The following is a 23,746-nucleotide window of genomic DNA, read 5'->3' on the forward strand; positions in this document are numbered from 1 at the left end:
CAAATGTTCAAATTAGGCGTTCGGACTGACTCATGGTGTGACTCATGTTACGTGAGAGAACTGACATATCAACAGTTTATCTATTCAATTACGTACGAAAAGCAAAAGTATATATATGACGTTTATGTATTCATAATTCTGTGACTTGTCGTGATCCTATACAGTGAACTGAACCATTAAAATGTTAAAACGTGCTGTAAAAAGAGCTCAAACCCTTTTCTAAATGACTACACAATTTGAAACTGCAGTATTTTCTACGTTATATTTACATGTTTTGCTAAGAAATGAGTTTATACTGTTTGCATCGCTTCTGTGCAACAATACTTGACCTTAACCTTTACTGATCTGAGAAAAATGCAAATTGAGATACTGTTTTTATCACGTTTAGTATCAAAAGTGGGAAGTGAGTATGTGTGCAGTTGTATTTACTTGAGTAGCTTAAAACTGTACTTCTTGGAGTAGTTTTTAGACACCGTACTTTTACTTCTACTTGTATATTTCACACCGCAGCAGTGCTCAAGTTAAAGTTTTGGTTACTTGTGCCACTGTGAGTAAATCTAAAAATGGAAAAGTGACAAAAGCTTTAAGTTGATGATATGAAATGATTTGAACATCTGTGTTTTTGGTGATTTTTTTTTTTTTTTTTTCAAATTTTGTGGTCGGTCCTTTGAAAAAAACTGCATTTCTGCATTTTAAAATACAGACACTCCTCTTGAATAGTAATTTCCCCACTACTACTTGAGTGATAATATTTTTGAAGTAACTCTTGAGTGAAAATTGACCATACTACTGACATTTTCTGCATATTTTCATCCATATTTGTTAAGCGACCATCAAAATTACGGTCAAATTCTCATCTTTTCTCATTCCCTCTTCGTCCACATCGCATTAAATTCCTTCGATTAAGCCTGTTTTTCAATGACCACCCCTCGCCCCCCTGAGCGGTCTCTGAGCTGTAAACTCCACTGTGGATTCCCAGCAGCCCCCTCGGCACTCGGGTCGTGACCTGAATCGGGAAGTGGAGTTTGGGGGTGCGTTTGAGCCCATTGGCCAAACAGTTTCATCTTAACCAGCCCCAAAATACCCCAAAGAGACAAAGTTAAAAGTGCCTATTCTGTGCACACATGCTGTTGTTTCCTGTCCAATATTAGTTGTGGTGAATGATGGATAGAAAATATAGATAGATAGAAGGATAATACAGCCGCTCTGAACCACTGCAGCTCAAAAAATGGACTTTAAGGAACATTTTTATGCTCTGGAGAAATAGAAATCTGATTCTACACACTGCAAAAAGCTGTAATAACTACATTTTTATTGAATTTTTAACAATTCTTATAGACTCTCTTATAGATTTTGATTTGTTTCTTATATTAAAGATGCACTCTGTAACTTTTCTGAAGGCGGGTATGCCACCTGCCTGTCTCCACGGCGATGAAACTGCTCTGTCTTGAATGTTTCACCGTTGTGCGTCACATTTATTCAATTACAAGTGTTTATGTTGCTCAGAAATTGCGTGAAAACATGGATTTTCGCCGTCGGTGGGGTCGCCTCGCCGCAGATCTGACTCGTAACGTGGCTTCGTGGCGTCGCCCGCTCGTCTCCGTGGTGAAATGTAAGGTTAAAGCTACCGCGGGACATTCCACGTTCGATGGTAATTAATGTCATTTGTTTAAGATTTCAATGGTTCATTAAATTACAAACAAAAAAATTTCCAAAACAAAAAAAAAAAGTAAACTGACTATTTCCTTCTGAAAGGTCTTCAGTGCCCCAACTTTGCCACAAACCTGAATTTGAAAACATGAATCACAGCCATGACTAACATGAGATAATGAGTCTTATCTTGCCCCAAACTCAAAAGTTCATTTACCCTTTTTACCCAACTCGTGATGAGATGTTTCCATGATCGGTCAACCATATATTGGATTTTTGTGCTTAAACAAAACGACGAAGCAGATTATGAAATTTGAAATGATAATTAGTCATCAACAAAACAACGGAAGTAAGTTCATCTGTGCCTTTCTATGACCAAACAACAGTGGAATCGTTTATTTTCTTTTATTTGTGTTATTTCATCAGTGCTGGAAGAAGTACTCAGTTTTGTTAATGAAGTAAAAGTACAGATACTAGAGCAATAAAAATACTCAAGTAAAAGTGTCACATGAAAAATCTAGTTAAGTCAAAGTATTAAAGTAAATTTTGAAGTATTTTGCATGGATTTTGAGATCTAATAACGCTTCAAATGTGATTTCGAAAAGATTTACGTTGAATTTTGTTCACCAGAACCAACTGAATCTGCATTTTTCCTGCTTTTATTTGTATATTTTCATTTACTCAAACTATGAAAATGTTCAAAATAAACCCTCAACCTTTTCAGCAGGTGTCCCACTATTAAAAAAATACTTTTACTTTTCATTTCAGTTCAGAAATGTAGTGTAGAAAGTTCAGATACCTGCTCTCAAATGCAGTGGAGACTTAAAAGTAAAGCACAAATGCCTTAATTTTCTGCATTTAATTGTAGTTTTAGTCATGATTTTTGAGTTTCATCGCGTTTTTATGAGCTCAACAACAACTTTGAACCGATAAAATGAAACTGGCGTAGTCAACTAAATGTGTTTTCTTCAAGTAAAGTGCGATGTTCGAGCAGGTACAGAAGGATGGAGAGAAAGAAGAAGCTGCATTTATGATGGCCTTAATATTAATAGCCCGGCTGACAGTAAGTGTCGGGTTTAGCGCTTGGTGTTCAAACCGGTCCAAGGGGGAAGTCGCTTGGGGAAGTGAGAGAGACACAGAGAGAGGGACCTTCTGATATACTGTCCCCTCACTATATTATAAAAAACATTAGCTGCATACTGTGTACACGCAAACCATCCATCAATACGAGACTAGGTATTTGTTTTGCTTGGGTTTTAGTCAAAGTTCTTTTTCTTTTTTATACATGTCCATGAGAACTGGGAAAAATACAAAATAATACAAGAATCACTTTACAGAACATGTTTGTGCAGATGTTAAAGATAAACTACAGGCTTTACGCAGAAGAAGACAGCGAAGATATTTGGTTGTTTCTGAAGGAAATTAGGGTAAATTTTAGAAGATTTCTAATTTGTGTCCTTTCAAATTCTAATTTTGATTCAATTTAGATGAATCTCTTAGCACTATACACATACCTTTCACTGGTGTTTATGTTAGAAATTGGGTTGCACGTTTCGTAAACTGAAATCGTTACTTGAAATGTCACGATTCTTAATTATTCTGGTAAAAGAATTTATTCCGCCAAGAGCAAAATATCAGTCTTTTTAGGAATGAAACCTCCTTACCCTGTAGTTTGTTCTGAAATCTGTGAGTTTCTTGTATTATTTTAGCAGTTCTTCAGTTTATTTCAGTTTCAGTTAAGTTATTGTATTGCGATGTTGCGTTTCGGTCCAAGTCAAAAAAGAAAAAGCTAAATTTTGTTGAAATTCCAGTTCTAAAGAATAGTCCATTTCTAATTTGATTGTTTCTGGGGTTTTGCCACCAAGAAATTAAAGTTTTGCGCCTTACAGATCGTTTACCGCTCAGAAATACTTCAAAAAATGCATTCTTCATGTGAGCGGGATCACCTCTCCACAGATCTGACTTATAACTTGGCTTAGTGGCGTCACCTGCTCACCTCCATAGATTTGTTTTAAGCCATACTGATCAATTCCAGATCTTTAATCGCTCAGAAACACATAAAAAAAAATAAAAAAAATGCATTCCTTATTTGAGCAGGATCGCCTCTCCACAGATCTGACTTATAACTTGTCTTAGAGGCATCACCTACTCACCTCCATAGATTTGTTTTAAGCCATACTGATCAATTCCAGATGTTTAATCGCTCAGAAACACATAGAAAAAAATGCGTTCTTCATTTGAGCAGGATCGCCTCTCCGCAGATCTGACTCGTAACTTGACTTAGCGGCGTCGTTTGCTCGTCTCCGTGGATACGCGTGAAGCCAGACTGTGAAACGCGCCACAGGTAAAGCAAAATTAACTCTCTTTTGACACTAAAAAACAAAAAAAAAGTGTAAAAATAGAAGAAAAAAAGGAAAAAAGATTGGCCTTTTTAACCCTATTTGAATGATCGATCAAATGTTCCAGCTGTGGTTTGCACTGCACTGACTCATCCTCCTTCACTTTCTATTCAAAAAACCGAACAATATTTTGGTATTAGGTAAAACACCACAAATCGTCAGTGTCAGCACAACTTAAAATACTGAGTGAAACTGTTGTAAATTCTGCGGGTTTTTCGTGATATTGGGCAACAGCGGGCAGCCGACTTCACTTATATTTAGGCCAACCGAAAAAGCCGGTATGGGATGAAATATGGGAAGATACAAAACCACTAAAAAAGACTCAAAAAAAAAAGGAAGAAATCTGCAAATTGAATAATAATTTTACAGAAGTCCAAGTTTTTGACAGAAACTATTCGGTCAGTTGATAAAATAAGACCGAAATGTGCTTATTTGGCAGATTTGAATACGGGTTCAAACGAGGTTGCACTGTAGAAAGTGTGGACAACAGAACGAAGAATATGAGTTTTACTAAAGGTTTGAATGAAAATATGAATTGCAATGAACAAAATATTATAAAAATATCATTAAAAAAGTGTTCCGAAGTGTGATTCTTGTATTAATATTTCAGTCTTTTTGTCAGTGTTGTAAAAAAAAATAAAGTTTAAACTCCGAACCATTGACTGTATTTATAAATGGAATAGAAAGTGAGCATGGGTGCGCTTCCGGCTCCATCGGTTCTGGCTCCAGTTCACTTGTATTGAAAAAATGTCACAAATATCTCTATCTGCTGCTGTCAGTCCCGTCGTTTTGGTCTTAAGGCGACGTTTATATGATGACGGTCGGAACAGAAGATCAAAATGGTGTTGTGTCTTCGTTTTTTATTCCGCGTTTAGGAAAATCTGCGTGCACATGGTGACGCAAAAAATGTGTGGAATTCGATTGGTATGCATGCCATCCGACAGGTTTTTGTATGTGACGTAAACGTGTACATGACGGGAGCAGATCTGACAAAGAGTTTTGGGTCTTGGGCAGTGTAGACGGAAACGCTAACGGCGGAGCGTATTTCCACTTTCCACTCTGGAGCGTGGTTTCAGATTTTTGCGTTTTTAAGCCCCAAAACGCCATCACCGTCTAAAAAAAGGAAAAAAAAAAAAAGATTGGCCTTTTTAACCCTATTTGAATGATCGATCAAATGTTCCAGCTGTGGTTTGCACTGCACTGACTCATCCTCCTTCACTTTCTATTCAAAAAACCGAACAATATTTTGGTATTAGGTAAAACACCACAAATCGTCAGTGTCAGCACAACTTAAAATACTGAGTGAAACTGTTGTAAATTCTGCGGGTTTTTCGTGATATTGGGCAACAGCGGGCAGCCGACTTCACTTATATTTAGGCCAACCGAAAAAGCCGGTATGGGATGAAATATGGGAAGATATACAAAACCACTAAAAAAGACTCAAAAAAAAGGAAGAAATCTGCAAATTGAATAATAATTTTACAGAAGTCCAAGTTTTTGACAGAAACTATTCGGTCAGTTGATAAAATAAGACCGAAATGTGCTTATTTGGCAGATTTGAATACGGGTTCAAACGAGGTTGCACTGTAGAAAGTGTGGACAACAGAACGAAGAATATGAGTTTTACTGAATTGCAATGAAAAAATATTATAAAAATATCATTAAAAAAGTTCCGAAGTGTGATTCTTGTATTAATATTTCAGTCTTTTTGTCAGTGTTGTAAAAAAAATAAAGTTTAAACTCCGAACCATTGACTGTATTTATAAATGGAATAGAAAGTGAGCATGGGTGCGCTTCCGGCTCCATCGGTTCTGGCTCCAGTTCACTTTGTATTGAAAAAATGTCACAAATATCTCTATCTGCTGCTGTCAGTCCCGTCGTTTTGGTCTTAGGCGACGTTTATATGATGACGGTCGGAACAGAAGATGCAAAATGGTGTTGTGTCTTCATTTTTTATTCCGCGTTTAGGAAATCTGCGTGCATACGGTGACGCAAAAATGTGTGGAATTCGATTGGTATGCATGCCATCCGACAGGTTTGTTGTATGTGACGTAAACGTGTACATGACGGGAGCAGATCTGACCAGAGTTTTGGGTCTTGGGCAGTGTAGACGGAAACGCTACGGCGGAGTGTATTCAACTTTTCCACTCTGGAGCGTGGTTTCAGATTTTTGCGTTTTTAAGCCCCAAAAAATCACCGTCTAAAAAAAGGCATCCTGTGTTTTTATTTTCAAAATTAAATTCCTAAAATAGACCTGGATCTAAATTCAGCCCTTGAGCTTCATTTGATGACTGGATCAAGTCCCCATTACACAGTTTATGCTCATGAACATAAAAAATAAATAAATAAATAAATAAAATGGAAATGTAATCACACACAAATAAATAAATAAAAAATAAAAATAAATAAAATTTAATTTAAATATAAAATTTTATTACATTTAAAAAAATAAAAATAAATAAAAGAAAATAAAGAAAATAAATCCCAAATTGTGCAGCCCTATTGTAAAACATAATCCATTAAAGACCGTGAGATCAGTTTCGCTAAAAGTATTTTCAGTATTTAATCCCGCTGTGGATCGTAAATTTGAATAATTAGCATGTCTCTTTTGACTGATGTTTATAAAGTGTTGTGTAATTGTTGCCATGGCGATATTATCTACTTTAATAATGCGTTCAGGTGTCGTTATGGGTGTTTCCAAACTGGAGCAGGTTTTATAATTAATACTCTGATGTGGTGTCATGTATGATATTCAAATTAATCACAGGAGATGATGTGTTTATTTTGACCTCGCTTAGCTCGTTTAGCGGAGCACTTCCTGTATGACCACATGACATCACAAGGTGGAACAGAGTTTTTTTAGTTTGAGAGAAGAAATCGGCGTAAATGTGCAGGTTTTTTGTGTTAAGCGGGAATGAAACAAAACACAACTCTGGGTTTGTTTGCGACGAGGAAACATCTTTATAACATAGATCAGAAAATGGCGTAATATTGGTCCTTTATGAGCTGATTTTAAACACTTTAGGACCCTCAGGAGTTGAGATATTTAGATTTTTTGTCACTAAAACAACACCTGCATGGGCTATTTTTTTTTTTACGATGACCTTAAATCACTCTAGTCAATGTTGTTTTTATTTTACAACAATAGTTTGAAGGTTATAATTACATGATTGGCCACAAACTTCCCTGTAACAATAAGTGATCATTACTTAAGACATGAATAGTAAATGGCAGACATCAATACTTTAAATTAATGTTGTTTCCTGATCATAAACATACCTGGAGTTGTGTTTCAGGTGTTAAACTTGACTAGAATCATTCAGATTTCAGCCCTGGAATTGCTAATCTAATAAAAAAAAATAATAATAAAACATCAGACTTATATAGCGATTTTTTGGACACTCAGAGACGATTTACAAACAAAAAATCTCAAATATCGCTACCGAACTCAAAGTAAAAGGTAGTTCCTCACTTGAAAACTACCGCTTCGTGACATCACAACGTGGAACAGAGCATTTTGAGGTTTGGAGATGTAAACAGACTAATAATAAAGTGTTACTCAAACGTGTGTAAACGAAACAAAACACAACTCCAGGTCTGTTTTTGAGGAGGTTACAACATTATAACATGTCTAAAAACTCACAAGAGTCAGTTTTGTGTAAGAAAAAAGGAGCTTTAAGTCAAAATTGCTGTTGCTTTGTTCACTGCAGTTTGAGGAGGGATTTTGTGGTCAGTGTTTTGTCGTCTTTGTTTGCATCTACTGCCCCCCGCTGGTCAAACTTAAGCTTGACCACCACTCTCTTCTTAAAAGTCCCCCTCATTTTTGTTTCATTTTTGGTTTGAATCTGCACTTTGGAGCTTTTTTTCTGAGGGACACTTCATCATGTTTGTGGTTCGGTTTACCCGAAATGTCCCGCAGTGTAGCTTTTAAGTTACTGGTGACGCCGCTAAGTCCAAGTTACAGGTAAAATCTGTGGAGAGGCGACCCCGCTCACAGTAAAATTGCGTGTTTTTGAAGCGCAATAGAATAGATTAATTAAAAAAGCCGTACTGTGGAGCATTTCAATGCAATAAATCTGAACAATTTGGACAAGATTAATGGATTTTGAAGATTTTGCAAGTGGTTGAAGTTCACATTTTAAACACTTAAAGGAGAAAACAGAATAGATTAATTAAAAAGAAAGATACGTTTAGACAAAGCGATAAGGCAAGACAAGATTTATGAAGAGAAGATTTGCAAGTGTCTCTAGTTCACATTTTAAAGGAGAAAAAAGGAGATAAAAAGACTGAAATATGAACTAAAACTAATACAAAAATCACATTATAGGACACAGTTTGTAGTTTTTTTTTAAATGTACAGTAAGACTTTTGGAACAGAAATTTAAGGAACTTTAAAAAATCACCACTTTTGTGATTTGCTAATTGTGTCCACAGTAAAAATGCTTGTTTTTGAAGTGCAATAGAATAGATTAATCAAAAAAAAAAAAAAAAAAAAAAAAAAAAGAGAGAGAGATAAGTTTAATGTCGTACTGTGGAGCATTTTAGACAAAGCACTAAGGCTGAACAATTTGGAGATTTATGAATAAATTTGAAGTTCACATTTTAAACATTTAAAGTAGAAAAAATGCGATAAAAAGACTGAAATATGAACTAAAATGAACACAAAAATCACATTTCAGTTCAAAGTTTGTAGTTTTTTTTTAAATGTAGAGTAACATTTTTGGAACAGAAAATTAAGGAACTTCAAAAAAATCACCACTTTTGTGATTTGCTAATTGTGTCCACAGTAAAAATGCATGTTTTTAAAGTGCAATAGAATAGATTAATCAAAAAAAATAGATAAGTTTAATGTCGTACTGTGGAGCATTTTACACAAAGCAATAAGGCTGAACAATTTGGAGATTTATGAATAGATTTGAAGTTCACATTTTAAACATTTAAAGTAGAAAAAATTAGATAAAAAAAGACAAAAAAAATCACATTTCAGTTCAAAGTTTGTAGTCTTTTTTTTTTAATGTAGAGTTAGATTTTTGGTACAGAAAATTAAGGAACTTCAACAAATCGGCACTTTTGTGATTTGCTAATTGTGTCCGTTCAAAATTTCTTTTCAATTGCAATTAATCTCGCATCACCGCAACACAAAACCATAATAAAAGAGACAAGTGTAGTGATGAAAAAGTGGCATACGCCTTCAAAAAACGACATGGAGAGGGCTATTATCTGACAAACAGGACGCGGAGGGGGGAGGGAGTATTTATTATGCAGGTGGCAGATATAATTAGTTGGTCGTTGGGCGGATTTGCATGTTTTCACAAAAGGGAAGTTGTGTGACTGTGTGTGTGACTGTGTGTGTGTGTGTGTGTACGTACGGAGGACCAAAAAGAGAAGAGTTTCGCGTGGATTCAGAGTACACAGAGTACACAGAGTACACAGCTTGTGGTTTCAGACAAATACAAGAGAATTATACACAGATATTATCTTCCTCATCAGAGTACTACGAAAACACACTGAAGTAATCCCTGTACACACACGCGCAACGTCCAGCGGAGGAACGCAACTACACAATACAGTACACGTTTACAAAAGATTATGTTAGGTTATACATAAAAAAAAAAAAAAAAACATTCCAGGAAGTTGTTGTATTAGTCAAAGTAGTTCTGAAATATGAGTAGTAGTAATAGTAGTAGTAGTAGAAGTAGGAGTAATTTTAGCAGTGCAAGTTGTTATGGAATTAGTAGTAGTACTAGTAGTAGTAGTAGTAGTTCATCTTGCTATATATATATTTTTTTCTACATATTTAGGATTTATTTTTACCATTTATATTTTTAATTCCTTGTTATTATATTTTATTGTGACGCGTGAGCTGCTGTGTGCAAATAATTTCCCTTGTGGATCAATAAAGTTTGTTTAAGTAGTAATAGTAGTAGTAGTAGTAGTAGTAGTAGCAACAGCAGCAGCAGCAGTAGTATTAGTAACAGTAGTAGTAGTAGAAATAGTAGAAGTAGTAGTAGCAGCAGCAGTAGTTGCAGTAGTATTAGTAGCAGTAGTAGTAGAAATAGTAGAAGTAGCAGCAGCAGCAGTACTAGTAGTAGTAGTAGTCGTTGTTGTTGTAATATTAGTAGTAGTTGCAGTAGTAGTAGTAGTAGTTGTAGTATTAGTAGCGCGTGAGCTGCTGTGTGCAAATAATTTCCATTGTGGATCAATAAAGTTTGTTTAAGTAGTAATAGTAGTAGTAGTAGTAGCAGCAGCAGCAGTAGTAGTAGTAGTAGTAGTAGTAGTAGCAGCAGCAGCAGTAGTAGTAGTAGTAGTAGTAGTAGCAGCAGTAGTAGTAGTAGTAGCAGTAGTAGTAGCAGTAGTAGTAGTAGTAGTAGTAGTAGTAGTAGCAGTAGTAGTAGTAGCAGTAGTAGTAGTAGTAGTAGCAGTAGTAGTAGTAGTAGTAGTAGCAGTAGTAGTAGTAGTAGTAGTAGTAGTAGTAGTAGTAGTAGTAGTAGTAGTAGTAGTAGTAGTAGTAGCAGTAGTAGTAGTAGTAGTAGTAGTAGCAGTAGTAGTAGTAGTAGTAGTAGTAGTAGTAGTAGCAGTAGTAGTAGTAGTAGTAGTAGTAGTAGTAGTAGTTAGTAGTAGCAGTAGTTAGTAGTAGCAGTAGTAGTAGTAGTAGTAGTAGTAGTAGTAGTAGTAGTAGTAGTAGTAGCAGTAGTAGTAGTAGTAGTAGTAGTAGTAGCAGTAGTAGTAGTAGTAGTAGTAGTAGCAGTAGTAGTAGTAGCGTAGTAGTAGTAGTAGTAGTAGTAGTAGTAGTAGTAGTAGTAGTACATTTGCTAAATTGCAATTAAAACACAGTTTTTCTCTATAAGCAAATAACAAAAACTGATTAAAATAAAATCTTAAGCAGCGTAACGTCCAATCTAACACCAGTATTTGACATAAAAATCTTTTACTCCAAAACTCTCTGTAAAGGATCAGTATGTAACTTTTCAGGTGGTCTCCATGGAGATGTCACTGCTTTGCCTGGAATATTCCACAGTATGGCATCAAGCATACAGTATCTATCTTTATGGAGTGACACAATCATCGCCTACTTATGGATAAAATCTGTGGAGACACTTCAGGCAAAGCAGTAACATCTCCATGGAGACCACCTGAAAAGTTACATACTGATCCTTTACAGAGAGTTTTGGAGTAGAAGATTTTTATGTCAAATACTGATATGAGATTGGACATTTTATTTTTGTCAGTTTTTGTCATTTGTTATTTGTAATTTAGCTACTACTACTACTACTACTACTACTACTACTACTACTACTACTACTACTACTACTACTACTACTACTACTACTACTACTACTACTACTACTACTATGACAGCTGCTGCTTAGACTTAGATAAAAATCTTGTCTAGTTACAAAATTTTATCTGTAACTAGACTCTGATTGTGTCACTCCATGAAGATAGATACTGTATGTTTAATGCCGTACTGTGGAATATTCCAGACCAAGCAATAACATCTCCATAGAGACCACCTGAAAAAAGTTACATACTGATCCTTTAGAGACTTTTGGAGTGAAAGATTTTTATGTCAAATACTGATATGAGATTGGACATTATATTTTTGTCAGTTTTTGTCATTTGTTATTTGTAATTTAGCTACTACTACTACTACTACTACTACTACTACTACTACTACTACTACTACTACTACTACTACTACTACTACTACTGCTACTACTTAGACTTAGACAAAATCTTCTCTATTTACAAGATTTTATCTGTAACTAGACTCTGATGGTGTCACTCCATGAAGATAGATACTGTATATTTAATGCCGTACTGTGGAATATTCCAGGCCAATCAATAACATCTCCATGGAGACAAGCAGGTGTTGGATCCTCCACTAGAAAAAGTTACACATTGCACCTTTAAGTCTTACTCTTTTGAAGTAGTAATAACTTTTACTTCATTTATTTGATTTAAGATGTTTGGGGACAATATGGAAAGTCGTACATTGTTTTTGACAGAAATTTAATGCTCTACTTTGGGAGTTTACAAGCAAAAATCTCCATGGAAACAAGCCTTAGTGCACTTTTACAGTAGTACAAACAACATACACCTTGCTTCATTCATACAACTTCCCACAAAGTTCACACAACACGAAATCCCTGATACATATCCACAAACTCATCTGCCGACCCGTTGTTTTGAAGTTAAATAAACCCGTCCCTGATTGGCTGCCGCCGGCGTCGAGGGACTGCCCCGATACAGAAACTGTTGTTGAATGACACATGAGCCACTTTTAGCTGCTCCTACATGAACGACCTCAAGTTAAATATAGCATGAGCAAACACCTTGGGTCATCCTACTCAAAGTTCAACCACAATTTGGAAAGTGTGAATGAAACAGAGTCAAGCAGAAAGAGTCTCCCACATGCCTTTTACAGTGCGTGGGCGTATTGTGTTCTGACCTGAAAATACAACAGTCAGGACACCTCGTTTCCATTCAGATCACCTCTAGTACAGTTATTGTCTGATTGTAAATAGGTCTGTCGTCATAATTCTTTATCGACTTGTTGTTCTGTGCATGGTAGATGATTCTGGATGATTCTTTGGGGTCAGTTTGGAGAGCTTTTTCTTTGCACATCTTTTTGTAATTTTTCTTTTGAAGCGTAGGGCGTCGAACACAAAACTTCTATGCGTTGATAACTACACAAGCTGTATGTAACTTGCACTTTTACGGTTTAAAAAATGTACTACAGTCACATCTCAACCTGTTTCCAGTGCCAGAACTTGCAGATACTTTTTTTGTTTTGTTTTGTTTTAATTCTCAGGCTTCATGTAAAACCTCCGAACCTCCAGAATTCCCTCCCTCGAGCTTCAGAGGCTGCACTAGCACTAATTCATTGTTGCCGGGCTTTAGGTGGTGACCGTTCAGATCAGAGAGAGGCGTTTTAGGTTTAAACTTACTGGATTTCAGCATTGGAACTGGCAACCGCAATTGGAAGACTCAGAAGAATGTGAGGCTCATTTTAAATCGTCTTGAGAAGCAAAACACCGAATCATGTCCATGTAAACAAGAATAAATCTAGATTACGATCATCAATAAACGCTGTATCTGAAATGTGTTAAGACCTGAACTTAACGCCGACTGTCACGAATATGCGACAAGTTTGGATCAAGATATAAGCTTAGATTGCAGCTGCGTTCCTCGAAACCTTTGGCAAGCACTTGTTTCTAATTGTCGCAAATTGGCAACATATTCTAATTTCTAGGGGTGTGCACAAATATTTAAATATCGATATATTGTCAAGAGTATTTTTGGTATATTTTACTAAATTATTTTGTTACAGTGCTACAGTTTTGTTGCTTGTTTGGAGGAAAGGAAGGAAACTTTTATGCGACACGTTTGACTTTTTTTTTAACTGTTTTGATGATTAAAATGTTTGTGTTTCATATGAACTTTGCACAAGAAGTGGTTTAACAAAGACTTTTAGTATCACAGTCATGATTTAGGCTTTATTCTTTATTGAACCATATCGAAATATATCGTATTGAATCGAAAGTGCACTGTATCGAGATATGTATCGTATCGGCAACTTCTTAATAATACCCAGCTCTACAGATTTCTATTTATTTATTTTTTTGCTATAGTCAAATTAAATTTACCATCTATTTAAAGGCAAAAACACACACAAAACTTTTTTTTTTTTTTTTTTTTTTTTAATATACTTCTGTGATAAATTCAGGTGTTAAGGAGTTAACCTTGTAAATGAGGTAATTTTTGTGACACTGTGACAAAATTTAAAAGCAAAATTTTATATGCAGTTTCTTCAAGTGTTTCATTCTGCTCTTTTTAAATGTATTTTATTTTAATTTAATTTAATTTTATTTTATTTTATTTTATTTTATTATTATTTCTTTTATTTTATTTTACTTTTTATTTATTCATTTTTTACTCCTATAGTTCATTTAGAATTATTATATACCCAGAGGAAAGAAAATCCACAGTGGAAATCTCAATAAAATCTCATTTTTCTCCTAGACCATTTTGAACATTGTTTAAGACCAGAGCAGATGACTTATTTCTCCAGCTTCTCACATTTTTCTCCAGAGAAACAGGCTGCTTAACCTCTCAGATGAGACACCTCTGTAGATATGAAAAAGATCTCTATTTGGCTTTAACCAAACCTCACTTTCACTGGTTTGTTATGTCGGTGGCATAAATTAGTTTCAGTTGTATCATTTATTGTGTGTATTTTCAAAAGTATTACACGTGTTACTGTGACTGACTGACTTTGAGCTGCACAAAAGCCCTAACCTGACTGTGTGTTGTGTCTCGCAGATATCAGGATGTCAAAGCCAGTGGAGGTGGAGAAAATGGGGGCCGACTCGCCGCTGGAGAGCACAGGTGAGGACAGGTCCACCCACGGCGCACGTCTCTCACAAACACATGACTTTAGCATGTTTTTGTCACATGCTTTTGTCACAGCCATGGCATTTGGCTCTGTTTTGTCTCAAATTGTCACTTTTTCCTCTTCCTCCCACGCAGACTCAGAGCGGAACGGACCTGAATCGAATCACCAGGTACAGCCATGTTATAGTGTGAGTTTAACGCGGGTTTCTCGGCATCATTTGCATACATTAGAATTGCGTTGGCTTTATTCACACTTTAGCATTCATCTTCACGTGTCAAGTTATGTCAAGGTTTTCAACTCAGATTTCTGATGTGGTTTAGTCCAATTTTAGACCTCGTAGTTTAGTCCAGTTTTAGTTCTGTTACTATCAAACCATGACAAAATATTAGGTACATCTTTAAACCTTGATTAGACTTGGATCGATCCGTGCCTAGTCCGGGTTCAGATCTTGTTCAGACTTGCCCTGTTGGTGCAAAAAAAGCCGTATGTCATTCTGTCATACGTGTCACACATGGACATGTTTCGCCAAAACGGATTCCCTCGAGCGACTGTAAAAGTTATGGAGGAATTTAAATCGCTGTAACTGTAAATCAGGAATTAAATCAACAGGATAGCACGTTCTTGCATAAAATTAACTTTACAAGATTTAATCGCGAGTGTACATTACAGACAGTTTTATTACATCATCGCAGTTGCTAGACGTTGTTGTTTTTTATGTTAAAAATTTTTGTCTTCAAATACACTTGTACTTGGACACTTAAAGCTACATTGTGTAACTTTTCCGGTTGAGAGTTTGTCACCTGCTTGTTTTTATGGATATTAAAGGATATTTTATGAACAATATTTTCAATTACAGGTGGTTTTATAGCTTGAAAATACTTTTAAAAAAAATGGGTATTCTGACTGTGTGGGGTCGCCTCTCCACAGATCTGACTTGTAACTTGGTCTGGTTTGGTTTCCATGAAGATTAGAAAGGTTAATGCCATACTCTGAAACATTCCAGACAAAGTAATAACAACTCCATGGAGAAAAGCAGTTGACGGACACTCCATTTGAAAAGTTACACAATGCAGCTTTAATTATGATTTATTTTTATTCCACACTGCAAAAAACTAAATCTAGTCAAGTTAAGATGACGTGAATTAAGAAAATTAAGAAAAAAAAAATGCACTTGCCAAGTAAAATTATCTGCCAGTGGAATAAGACTTTTGTATGTAAAATATGAAAATACATCTTGCTACACTTAAAAAAATAAATAAATAATAATAATAATAAAATTAAAAATATATAAATAAAATAAAATAGAAAAAACTTAAAATAATAAAAAAATAATAAAAAAAAAAAAAACACACTTATTCCATTAGTAGATAATTTTACTTGTCAAGTTGAATGGACTCAAATAAATTAAAATATTATTAATTTAAGTCATTTTAACTTACCGAGATATTGTTTTTTTTTTCCAGCCTAATAAACATAAAAAATTTTTAAAAAAATCCTGAATAATGAATAAAAATAAGATAAAGTGTTGAAATGAAACTAGGTAAAAGAAACATATCCGTATCTATGGCAACAAACAAGCGCCACTTAATAAAAACACCTGTAAATGAATACAAGACATGCAAATTTACTGTGACGGAGCCCAGACGTTACATAATGAAACTTTAACATGATAATATTACACTGGGAACTGTGTAGAAACTTTGAATTTGTATTTCTTATTTTCTTTTCTTGTCCAGGCTCAGTCGATGAAAGTGAACCCGTTCCCCCTATCCCCGCCCCTGAGCAGCTCTAAGGTGAGTGCGTGTCTGAGCGCATACGTCTCCCCTTTTGTTTTCCGCTCCTTTTGTCTCCTGATCACTCTATAACTTTTAATACCAGCCTTGCTTTGTGCGCGCTCAATGGCCCCGCTTAACTCTTTGTCAGATCCGTTGGAGGGCTTCATAATGTGCGGCTTCTCCTCCCAATCATTAACGTAAACAGACTGAGACGGGGAGGGTCCCGTGGGTGCTCGTCTCCCATTCAGAATCAAGCGCGAGGGCTCGGGGGACTGCTTCGATTTGCATACCGATGGAGATATGCAAATCGGAGCCGGGCGAGGGCCCCGACTCCAGTCCAAACAAGCTGATCTTGGCACTGGCTCCGCGACTGCCACTCAACTGACACGGAGAGCCAGAGATCTGTCAGGAGATCAGTTTAAGAGGCTCTTTAGACTAGGCTAGAGCAGTTACCGCAAAGAATCATGACCTTAAAAGAGCAGGTAATATAATAGAGACGTCTGCGTTGTCTGTGTGTGGGTTGTGGTCTAAGGTGAATAACGTTAGCATAATGATGGTGTGTTGATAGAGTGGAAACTGAGGAGGAAAGCGTATTGTTTTCATATCAAAAGGTCAAAAAACAACCAAAAAAATAGTTAAATTTAAAAAAGTACAAGCAGTTTATTTTATGGAATTTCCATTGACAAAAAAAACGGAAACATGCGTTTTATAGTGCTTTTTTTTTACAATAATACATGTGTTTTTATGGCATAATCTGGCAAAATTATCACAAAACGGTTTCATTACGTCACGTCACTCGTTTTGTTATGTAATATGGCTTTAATGTATTTCAGTGTTGTTGATTTAATTCTCGATTTGTGTTTTCAGACTAAGATGGAGGAGTGTGGAGACATGTCCCCCGCCCTCCCCCCCTCCCACGGCCCGACCCCCTCCCAGACCGCCCTGCAGCAGCACACCCAGCTCATGCTCACGGGCTCCCAGCTCGCAGGGGTGAGTGTGTGTGTGTGTGTGTGTGTGTGTGTGTGTGTGTGTGTTTGTTGTGTATACAGGGTGGGACTCTTTTGCACTTTGCGTTTGTGGGGTCTTTTGTCTCATGGCCTGGTGAACTCTGGGTCAGGTCTCTGTGTCTACACACTCTCTCTCTCTTTGTATCTGGTGCTCCTCTTCTCTTTGTTTCTCTTCTTCTTCTTCTCTTCTGCTCTCTCTTCTCTCTTTCTCTCTGGGCTGTATCTAATGAAGCGTTCAGATCGTGGCATCAGGAGGGTGGGGTTTACATGCAAAGTCTGTGGGGGACACACATCAAGGCTGGTTGAATGTTTCCTGAGTTAATTTTTTTTTAACTTTTGATGAATTCTTCTGCCCATCGACCAAGGTCAAGCACCTGCCCTTAAATGTCCAACTAGAGGCGTTTTGATTTTGACCCAGCGGTCTGAACACAGCATAACTCTTCCTGCTCTCCTCTGCTCTTTCTCTGTCTTTGCCTTATATCTGGTGGTCCTCTTCTCTCTTTCCCTTTCTAACTCTTCGCTCTTCTCCTGTGTCTCTACTCTCTCTCTCTCTCTTTGGCTTATATCTATGGTGGTTTTCTCTTCCCTAACCCCTGGCTCCTCTCCTATTCTCCTCCGCTCAGCTCACAGCTTTACTCCCCGCTCAGCAGCAGCTGTTGCTGCAGCAGGCCCAGGCTCAGCTCCTGGCTGCGGCCGTCCAACAGTCGAGTGCGGCGCACGCAGCCCACGCCGCACACACCGCCGCTCAGGCCAATCAGCAGGCTCAGGCCGCGGCCGCAGCCAATCAGCAAGCTCAGCAGCAGCAGCAGGCGGGACAAGGGCAGGGCCAGGGGGCCGGGCCACAGGAGCAGACCCCCCAAAGTGTGTCTGTGGCCCCTCAGCTCGCTCTGTCCCAGCCCATCCAGCTCACAGCACAGGTACAGGCTGCAGCCGCCTCTCTCTTCTGCATGACTCCAGCCACTGTCTCTCCTGCATGGACTCTCCTCCTGCTCTTAGCATGTAGCAGTCTCCCTCATCTCATCTCCCGCCACGTCCCCCTCTGTGTGACACCGTCTGTAATACTCTCCTCACTGTGTTCCTCTGCTTGAGCAGGACATCCAGCAGCTGCTGCAGCTCCAACAGTTGGTGCTTCTGCCCGGGCACCCGCTCCCCCCTCCAGCCCAGTTCCTCCTTCCACAGGCCCAGCAGGGACAGCAAGGTAAGTGCTCACACCAACACTGAGTGAAAACAAAACTGGTCACTGTTCAGTTTTGTAATGATTTGTTTTGGCTTTTTACCAGGACTCCTGTCGACACCAAATCTTATTCCGCTACCTCAGCAAAACCAGGGGAGTCTGCTGTCTGCTCCCAGCAGGATGGGCCTGCAAGCACAGGTACGAGGCATTGATTGATGATTCTGCTAAGTACGAATGAGCAATATGATGAAATAAATCTAATTGTGATCTGATCTCTGTGAGGATAATTTTAGAATCTGTTTAATGCAGTTCTGTGCTCAAACACTTTCCCGTAGCCACTCCTTGTGTGAACTTTCTGAAGGAGCCGGCTTTATTTACCTCTTCAAAGCAATAAAAAATACACACAGTACATGTGATGAAACTGTGATCTGGAGCCAAGAAAATTTGTATCAACACCTCAAACATTTCCCTTCCCTTTGTATCTGTGCAGCAGCGAGATAAGAGCGCAGAGGTGAGTGTGGGGGGCATGACTTCCGTGACCTCCGTGACCTCTGTGTCCTCTCACCCCGAGGAGCCCAGCGACCTGGAGGAGCTGGAACAGTTCGCTCGCACTTTCAAACAAAGACGCATTAAACTGGGCTTCACACAGGTAAGCACTCCGCACACTCGTCTCTCATTTCCTTTGGTTTGTATTGATCGATTTTGAATATTGTCGTATATTATGCAAGATCAGCTCATGAGCTTTTTATCTTCTCCCTCTCGAGTTATATTTCGATCCATTGATGCATGTTTGAGTAATTCAGTACAGTCATGCATTCTTCAGTGTTCAGAAAATGCTCTTGTGAACTTTAAGCCATGTTATAATGTTGCTACCTCAAACATACCGGAAGTTATTTTGTTTCACTCACACATGTTTGAGTAACCATTATAATTATTCTGTTTCCATCTCCAAAGCTCAAAATGCTCTGCTCCACCAAAGCGGTAGTTTTTCAAGTTCATAGCTACTAGAAATGTGCAGTTTGAGCGCTGAAATTATCCAAATGATTCTAGTGAAGGTGTGTGAAGTTTAAAAACACAGTGGAACAGAGCTTAAATTTGCAGGGTTTGTGTGTTAAACGTGTGAACGAAACAAAACTCCAGGTATGTTTGTGATGAGGAAACAGGATTATAACACAGATGTGAAAAAAGTGTAATACTGTACGGGCTGTTTAAATGCCACTATGAAAAGGCTGACTGTATCACTTCTGTGGTTTTTAGAAGGAAGTCAATTGACCTTTTCATTATTATTATGCAGGTTTAGACCTAAAAGACTGTCTAGTGCTTTTTTAAATATGATTGTAACGCTGTGTGTGCGCAGGGCGATGTGGGTTTGGCCATGGGGAAACTGTACGGCAACGACTTCAGTCAGACCACCATCTCCCGCTTCGAGGCCCTGAACCTGAGCTTTAAAAACATGTGCAAACTCAAGCCTCTTCTCGAGAAGTGGCTTAATGATGCAGGTGAGATGTGACTAATGATGAAGATATGCTGCTTTTTATTTGTACAGTGTAAACAGTGTATTGGGAAATTACTGCTTTCATAATATTAGCTGATGCAATTGGGCAGCACAGTACCAAAGCGGTTAGTCAAGGGCCATTCTGAAAAAAGAAATTCTTAATCTCAGTGGAACTATGCTAGTTAAAAAAAAAAAAAAAAAAAGTAAAAAATTAATTAAAAAAATAGATAAATAAATAAAATATTATTATTATTATTATTATTATTATTATTATTATTATTAATTAATAATTAATAATAATAATATAATAATATAATAATAATAATATCGTAAGTTTTTGATATTTTTTTGACTGATTACACTTGCAAACATACCTTCCTAAACTTGGGACTAAACCAAGAACTAAACCTGGACTAAACTTGGACTAGAATAGGACCAAAACAGGACAAAAAGCAGCTACAGAGATATTTTTTATAGAGCTTAAAATCTATCTACACTCTGACTAAAAATGATCTTAGGATTCTTTTTTTAATACTTATCTTCTCAGTGTATTTTTCATTTAGCTTTGTTTTATTCCTTGAAATATTTTAGCTGTAAATTCATTGGACTAACCTGTAATCAAAAATGGAAATATTGATCTCAGTATCCAGTCGTCGTTCTTGAATACTTTCTCTTTGTGTCGTGCAGAGACCATGTCCATCGACAGCACCCTCCCCAGCCCCAGCTCTCTGTCGTCCCCCTCCCTGGGCTTCGAGGGGGTCCCGGGGCGGCGCCGGAAGAAAAGAACCAGCATCGAGACCAACGTGCGCGTGGCCCTGGAGCGCTCCTTCATGACCGTGAGACAATGCACAATACACAACTCTGTCACTATAAGGTTTAAGCCTATTCTACACAGTAGACAGGTGCTTTTTTGCAGAGGGGGTTCTTATAATTAATGTGATAATGAAATATTGGATTATTCTTTCAATTCTATAACTAGTGTAACATTTGTAGCCACAGTCGTCCTGGGGCAGGTTGCAAAAAGTACTAGTGACACTGTGCGCCACAAGTCAGACCATGTTCATTAAAAAGTATTGGTGATTTTTGGTTGAAAGGGGAAAAACATTCAAAAATATCAAGACTCATTATCTATTAAAGACGAAATTTTTGATTTTTTTTTTTTTTTTTGTAAGTAAATGCTTTGTGATTTGAGTACATAGTTGAGGCCCTCAAAAGGAGTATGTAGAAGTGAAAAAAATATATAATATAATATCATTTAATATCTTTTTTTTTTTTTTTTTGTGCCTCTAGTAATCATGTTTTTTTTTTAAATTAATTAATTAATTAATTTATTTATTTAATTGAACCACATTTTCCGTACATTGCAGTAAAAGCTTTGTGATTTTAGTACATAGCTGAGGCCCTCAAAAGGAGTATGTAGAAGTGAAAAAATATATAATATATATATTTTTTTAGTTTTTTTTTTTTTTTTTTTCTTCATATAGTAATCATGGGTTTTATTTATGTATTTATATTTTTTATGTATTTATGTATTTATTTATTTATGTAGTTATTTATGTAGTTATTTATTTATTTAGCATAATTTTCCATACATTGCAGTAAATGAACAGTGATTTCTGTACGTAACTGAGGTCCTCAAAAGGAGTAAACAAATATATAATATAATAACATTTAATATCTTTTTTTTTTTAATGGGGCTTCCAAAATCCTTCAAATCTGGAAAGAATCATTTGCCTGAAACCATAGTTTGGCAGTGCACCTTTAGATGAACAAATCCATTATCATTAATAAAGGAGCACTGTGTAACTTTTCTTGGCAGTACTGGAGGTAAAGCAATAACATCTCCATGAAGACAAGTAACTGGGCCTGTCAAAACACTTTAGAATACGTAACACTTTAATTTGCATATTAGTTTAATTGTTTTTTTTTTTTTTATTATTACTGTTATTATTTTTGAATGGGGCTGCCAAAATCCTTCAAATCAGGAAGGAATCATTTACCTGAAACCAGTACCATAAGTTCCGCAGTGCACCTTTAAATGAACTAATCCATTATCATTAATAAAGGTGCACCGTGTAACATTTCTAGTGCTGGATCCTTTACCTCCTCGTCTCCATGGAGATGATGTTGCTTTGTCCAGAATTGCATGAAACTTAACCGCATGAAGACAAAAAAACCGTGACACCGCCAAGCCAAATTACACGTCAGATCATGTTTTTTTAAGCAACTAAAATGCTTGTTATTGAATAAATGAGAGGTAAATACGTCCAATGCCACTGTGGAACATTTTAATTAAAGCAATAACATCTCCACGGAAAAAAGAAAAAGAAAAAAGAAAATCTGATGACACACTTTCCACCAGAGAAGTTACACAATGCAAGTTTAAACCTTGAATATTATAAAGGTGCATTGTGTAATCTAGTATTTTTCTGATTGAAATGGTAAAGTCCAGGTTGTGAAGTCGCCCTTTGTTCTTGCCTTGTACCAGCAGAACCAGAAGCCCACGTCAGAGGAAATCCTACTGATCGCAGAACAGCTCAACATGGAGAAGGAGGTGATCCGGGTCTGGTTCTGTAACAGGAGGCAGAAAGAGAAACGCATCAACCCGAGCAGCGCCACGCCCCCTCTGCCCAGCCAGCCGCCCACCGCCCCCAGCTCGCACAAGACCCCCTGCTACAGCCCTCACATGGTAAACAACGCTATAAACACCCCAGATTATACTTTATTACACTGTTTCCCATATTTTAAAAGTCACAAACCTTCGCAACCCAAGTTAATAGACATTATTCATAATTAAATCACAAAATAAAGCTGGATTTGACCATTATTGAACATATTTTATTGTTGACTGAGTGATCGCGTCTCTCTGAATTAGTATTACCGTATTTTCCGGGCTATTAGACGCACTCTTAAGCCTCCAACCCCATCAAAAAATGACCGCAATCCAGCGCGCCTTATACACGAATCCACTCGGGTGTCCCAGCACGACTTCAGTAAACTACAAAGCCGCACCAGCAGCAGCGCACGCAAACACGCACGGAGCAGACAGGGACCGCGCAACGAAAAACACTCGCAGACACACTCATCGCTCCACGCGGACGAGGAACGGAACGGAGGGACGAACCGAAAAAGCGAGTGCAATGTGCCACTTCTAGACACGACTGAACAACTGAGTCACTGCGAACACGCCGACAATCCAGTGGTCCCAGACAACACCCTCCCTACATGCCACAACTGACCAAAGCCCAGAGTCACCGTGAACATGCCAAACGTAGTCCCACTGACCCATCCAACTGTTGTGTTTTGTTTAAAGTCCGGTGCGGTTTATTTGTAAAAAAAGTTCAAAGATAGACCATTTAATGACAGTGCGCTTTATAATCCAGAGCGCCTAATAGTGCAAAAAATACGGTACTCAAGTTTTAAACAATGAAAAACAGTCACTGAAGCAGCAATAAAAGGATCCATAAGTCGCCTATTTGGACATGAAAATGTAGCCCGTTTCGTTTTCTTTTCAACATTCAATTGAACCAGCAATACTGGAACAAAATAGTCAATAAAATCATTACATAAAGATTTTAAATTATACAAAACATGTCTTAACATTTCAGCATGTGTCAGAATTGAATATTGCAGACCTACATGCAGATGGACGGAAGAAGGAAACACTGCTTTATTAAATATTAAGGATTTAAAACAGGGGTGGGCAAACTACGGCCCTTTAATCTTTTTAATCTTTTAATAATAATTTAATAACGTGGATTACCAAAGAGTCCATCCATCTGCTCCTAGTTCGACCCTTCCGTCAAATTTTAAAACCCTTTGTGGCCCATGCGTCAAAAAGTTTGCC

The 23,746-nt window shown here is 37.3% G+C and overlaps 1 protein-coding gene across 8 annotated transcripts in view; it reads left to right on the forward strand.

The window, feature by feature from the left end:
- The window catches only part of pou2f2a (POU class 2 homeobox 2a), a 141,763-nt gene that overhangs the window by 102,653 nt on the left and 15,364 nt on the right, over window positions 1-23,746 (forward strand). For 3 of the 8 annotated variants that reach the window (XM_055163419.1, XM_055163418.1, XM_055163417.1), the window contains exons 2-11: window positions 14,376-14,441; window positions 14,583-14,617; window positions 16,185-16,241; window positions 17,091-17,213; window positions 18,323-18,428; window positions 18,511-18,602; window positions 18,895-19,053; window positions 19,762-19,903; window positions 20,587-20,735; window positions 22,391-22,588. In XM_055163419.1, the coding sequence (XP_055019394.1) occupies window positions 14,376-14,441; window positions 14,583-14,617; window positions 16,185-16,241; window positions 17,091-17,213; window positions 18,323-18,428; window positions 18,511-18,602; window positions 18,895-19,053; window positions 19,762-19,903; window positions 20,587-20,735; window positions 22,391-22,588 (1,127 nt within the window). Of the gene's footprint in view, window positions 1-14,375; window positions 14,442-14,582; window positions 14,636-16,184; window positions 16,242-17,090; window positions 17,214-18,322; window positions 18,429-18,510; window positions 18,603-18,894; window positions 19,054-19,761; window positions 19,904-20,586; window positions 20,736-22,387; window positions 22,589-23,746 lie in introns of all 8 variants that reach the window. The other 5 variants (XM_055163413.1, XM_055163412.1, XM_055163416.1 and 2 more) reach the window with 3 other exon arrangements.

This window comes from Boleophthalmus pectinirostris, unplaced genomic scaffold, assembly GCF_026225935.1.
Source record: "Boleophthalmus pectinirostris isolate CB_2022bp ecotype Guang Dong unplaced genomic scaffold, ASM2622593v1 HiC_scaffold_6, whole genome shotgun sequence".
NCBI lineage: Eukaryota > Metazoa > Chordata > Actinopteri > Gobiiformes > Gobiidae > Boleophthalmus > Boleophthalmus pectinirostris.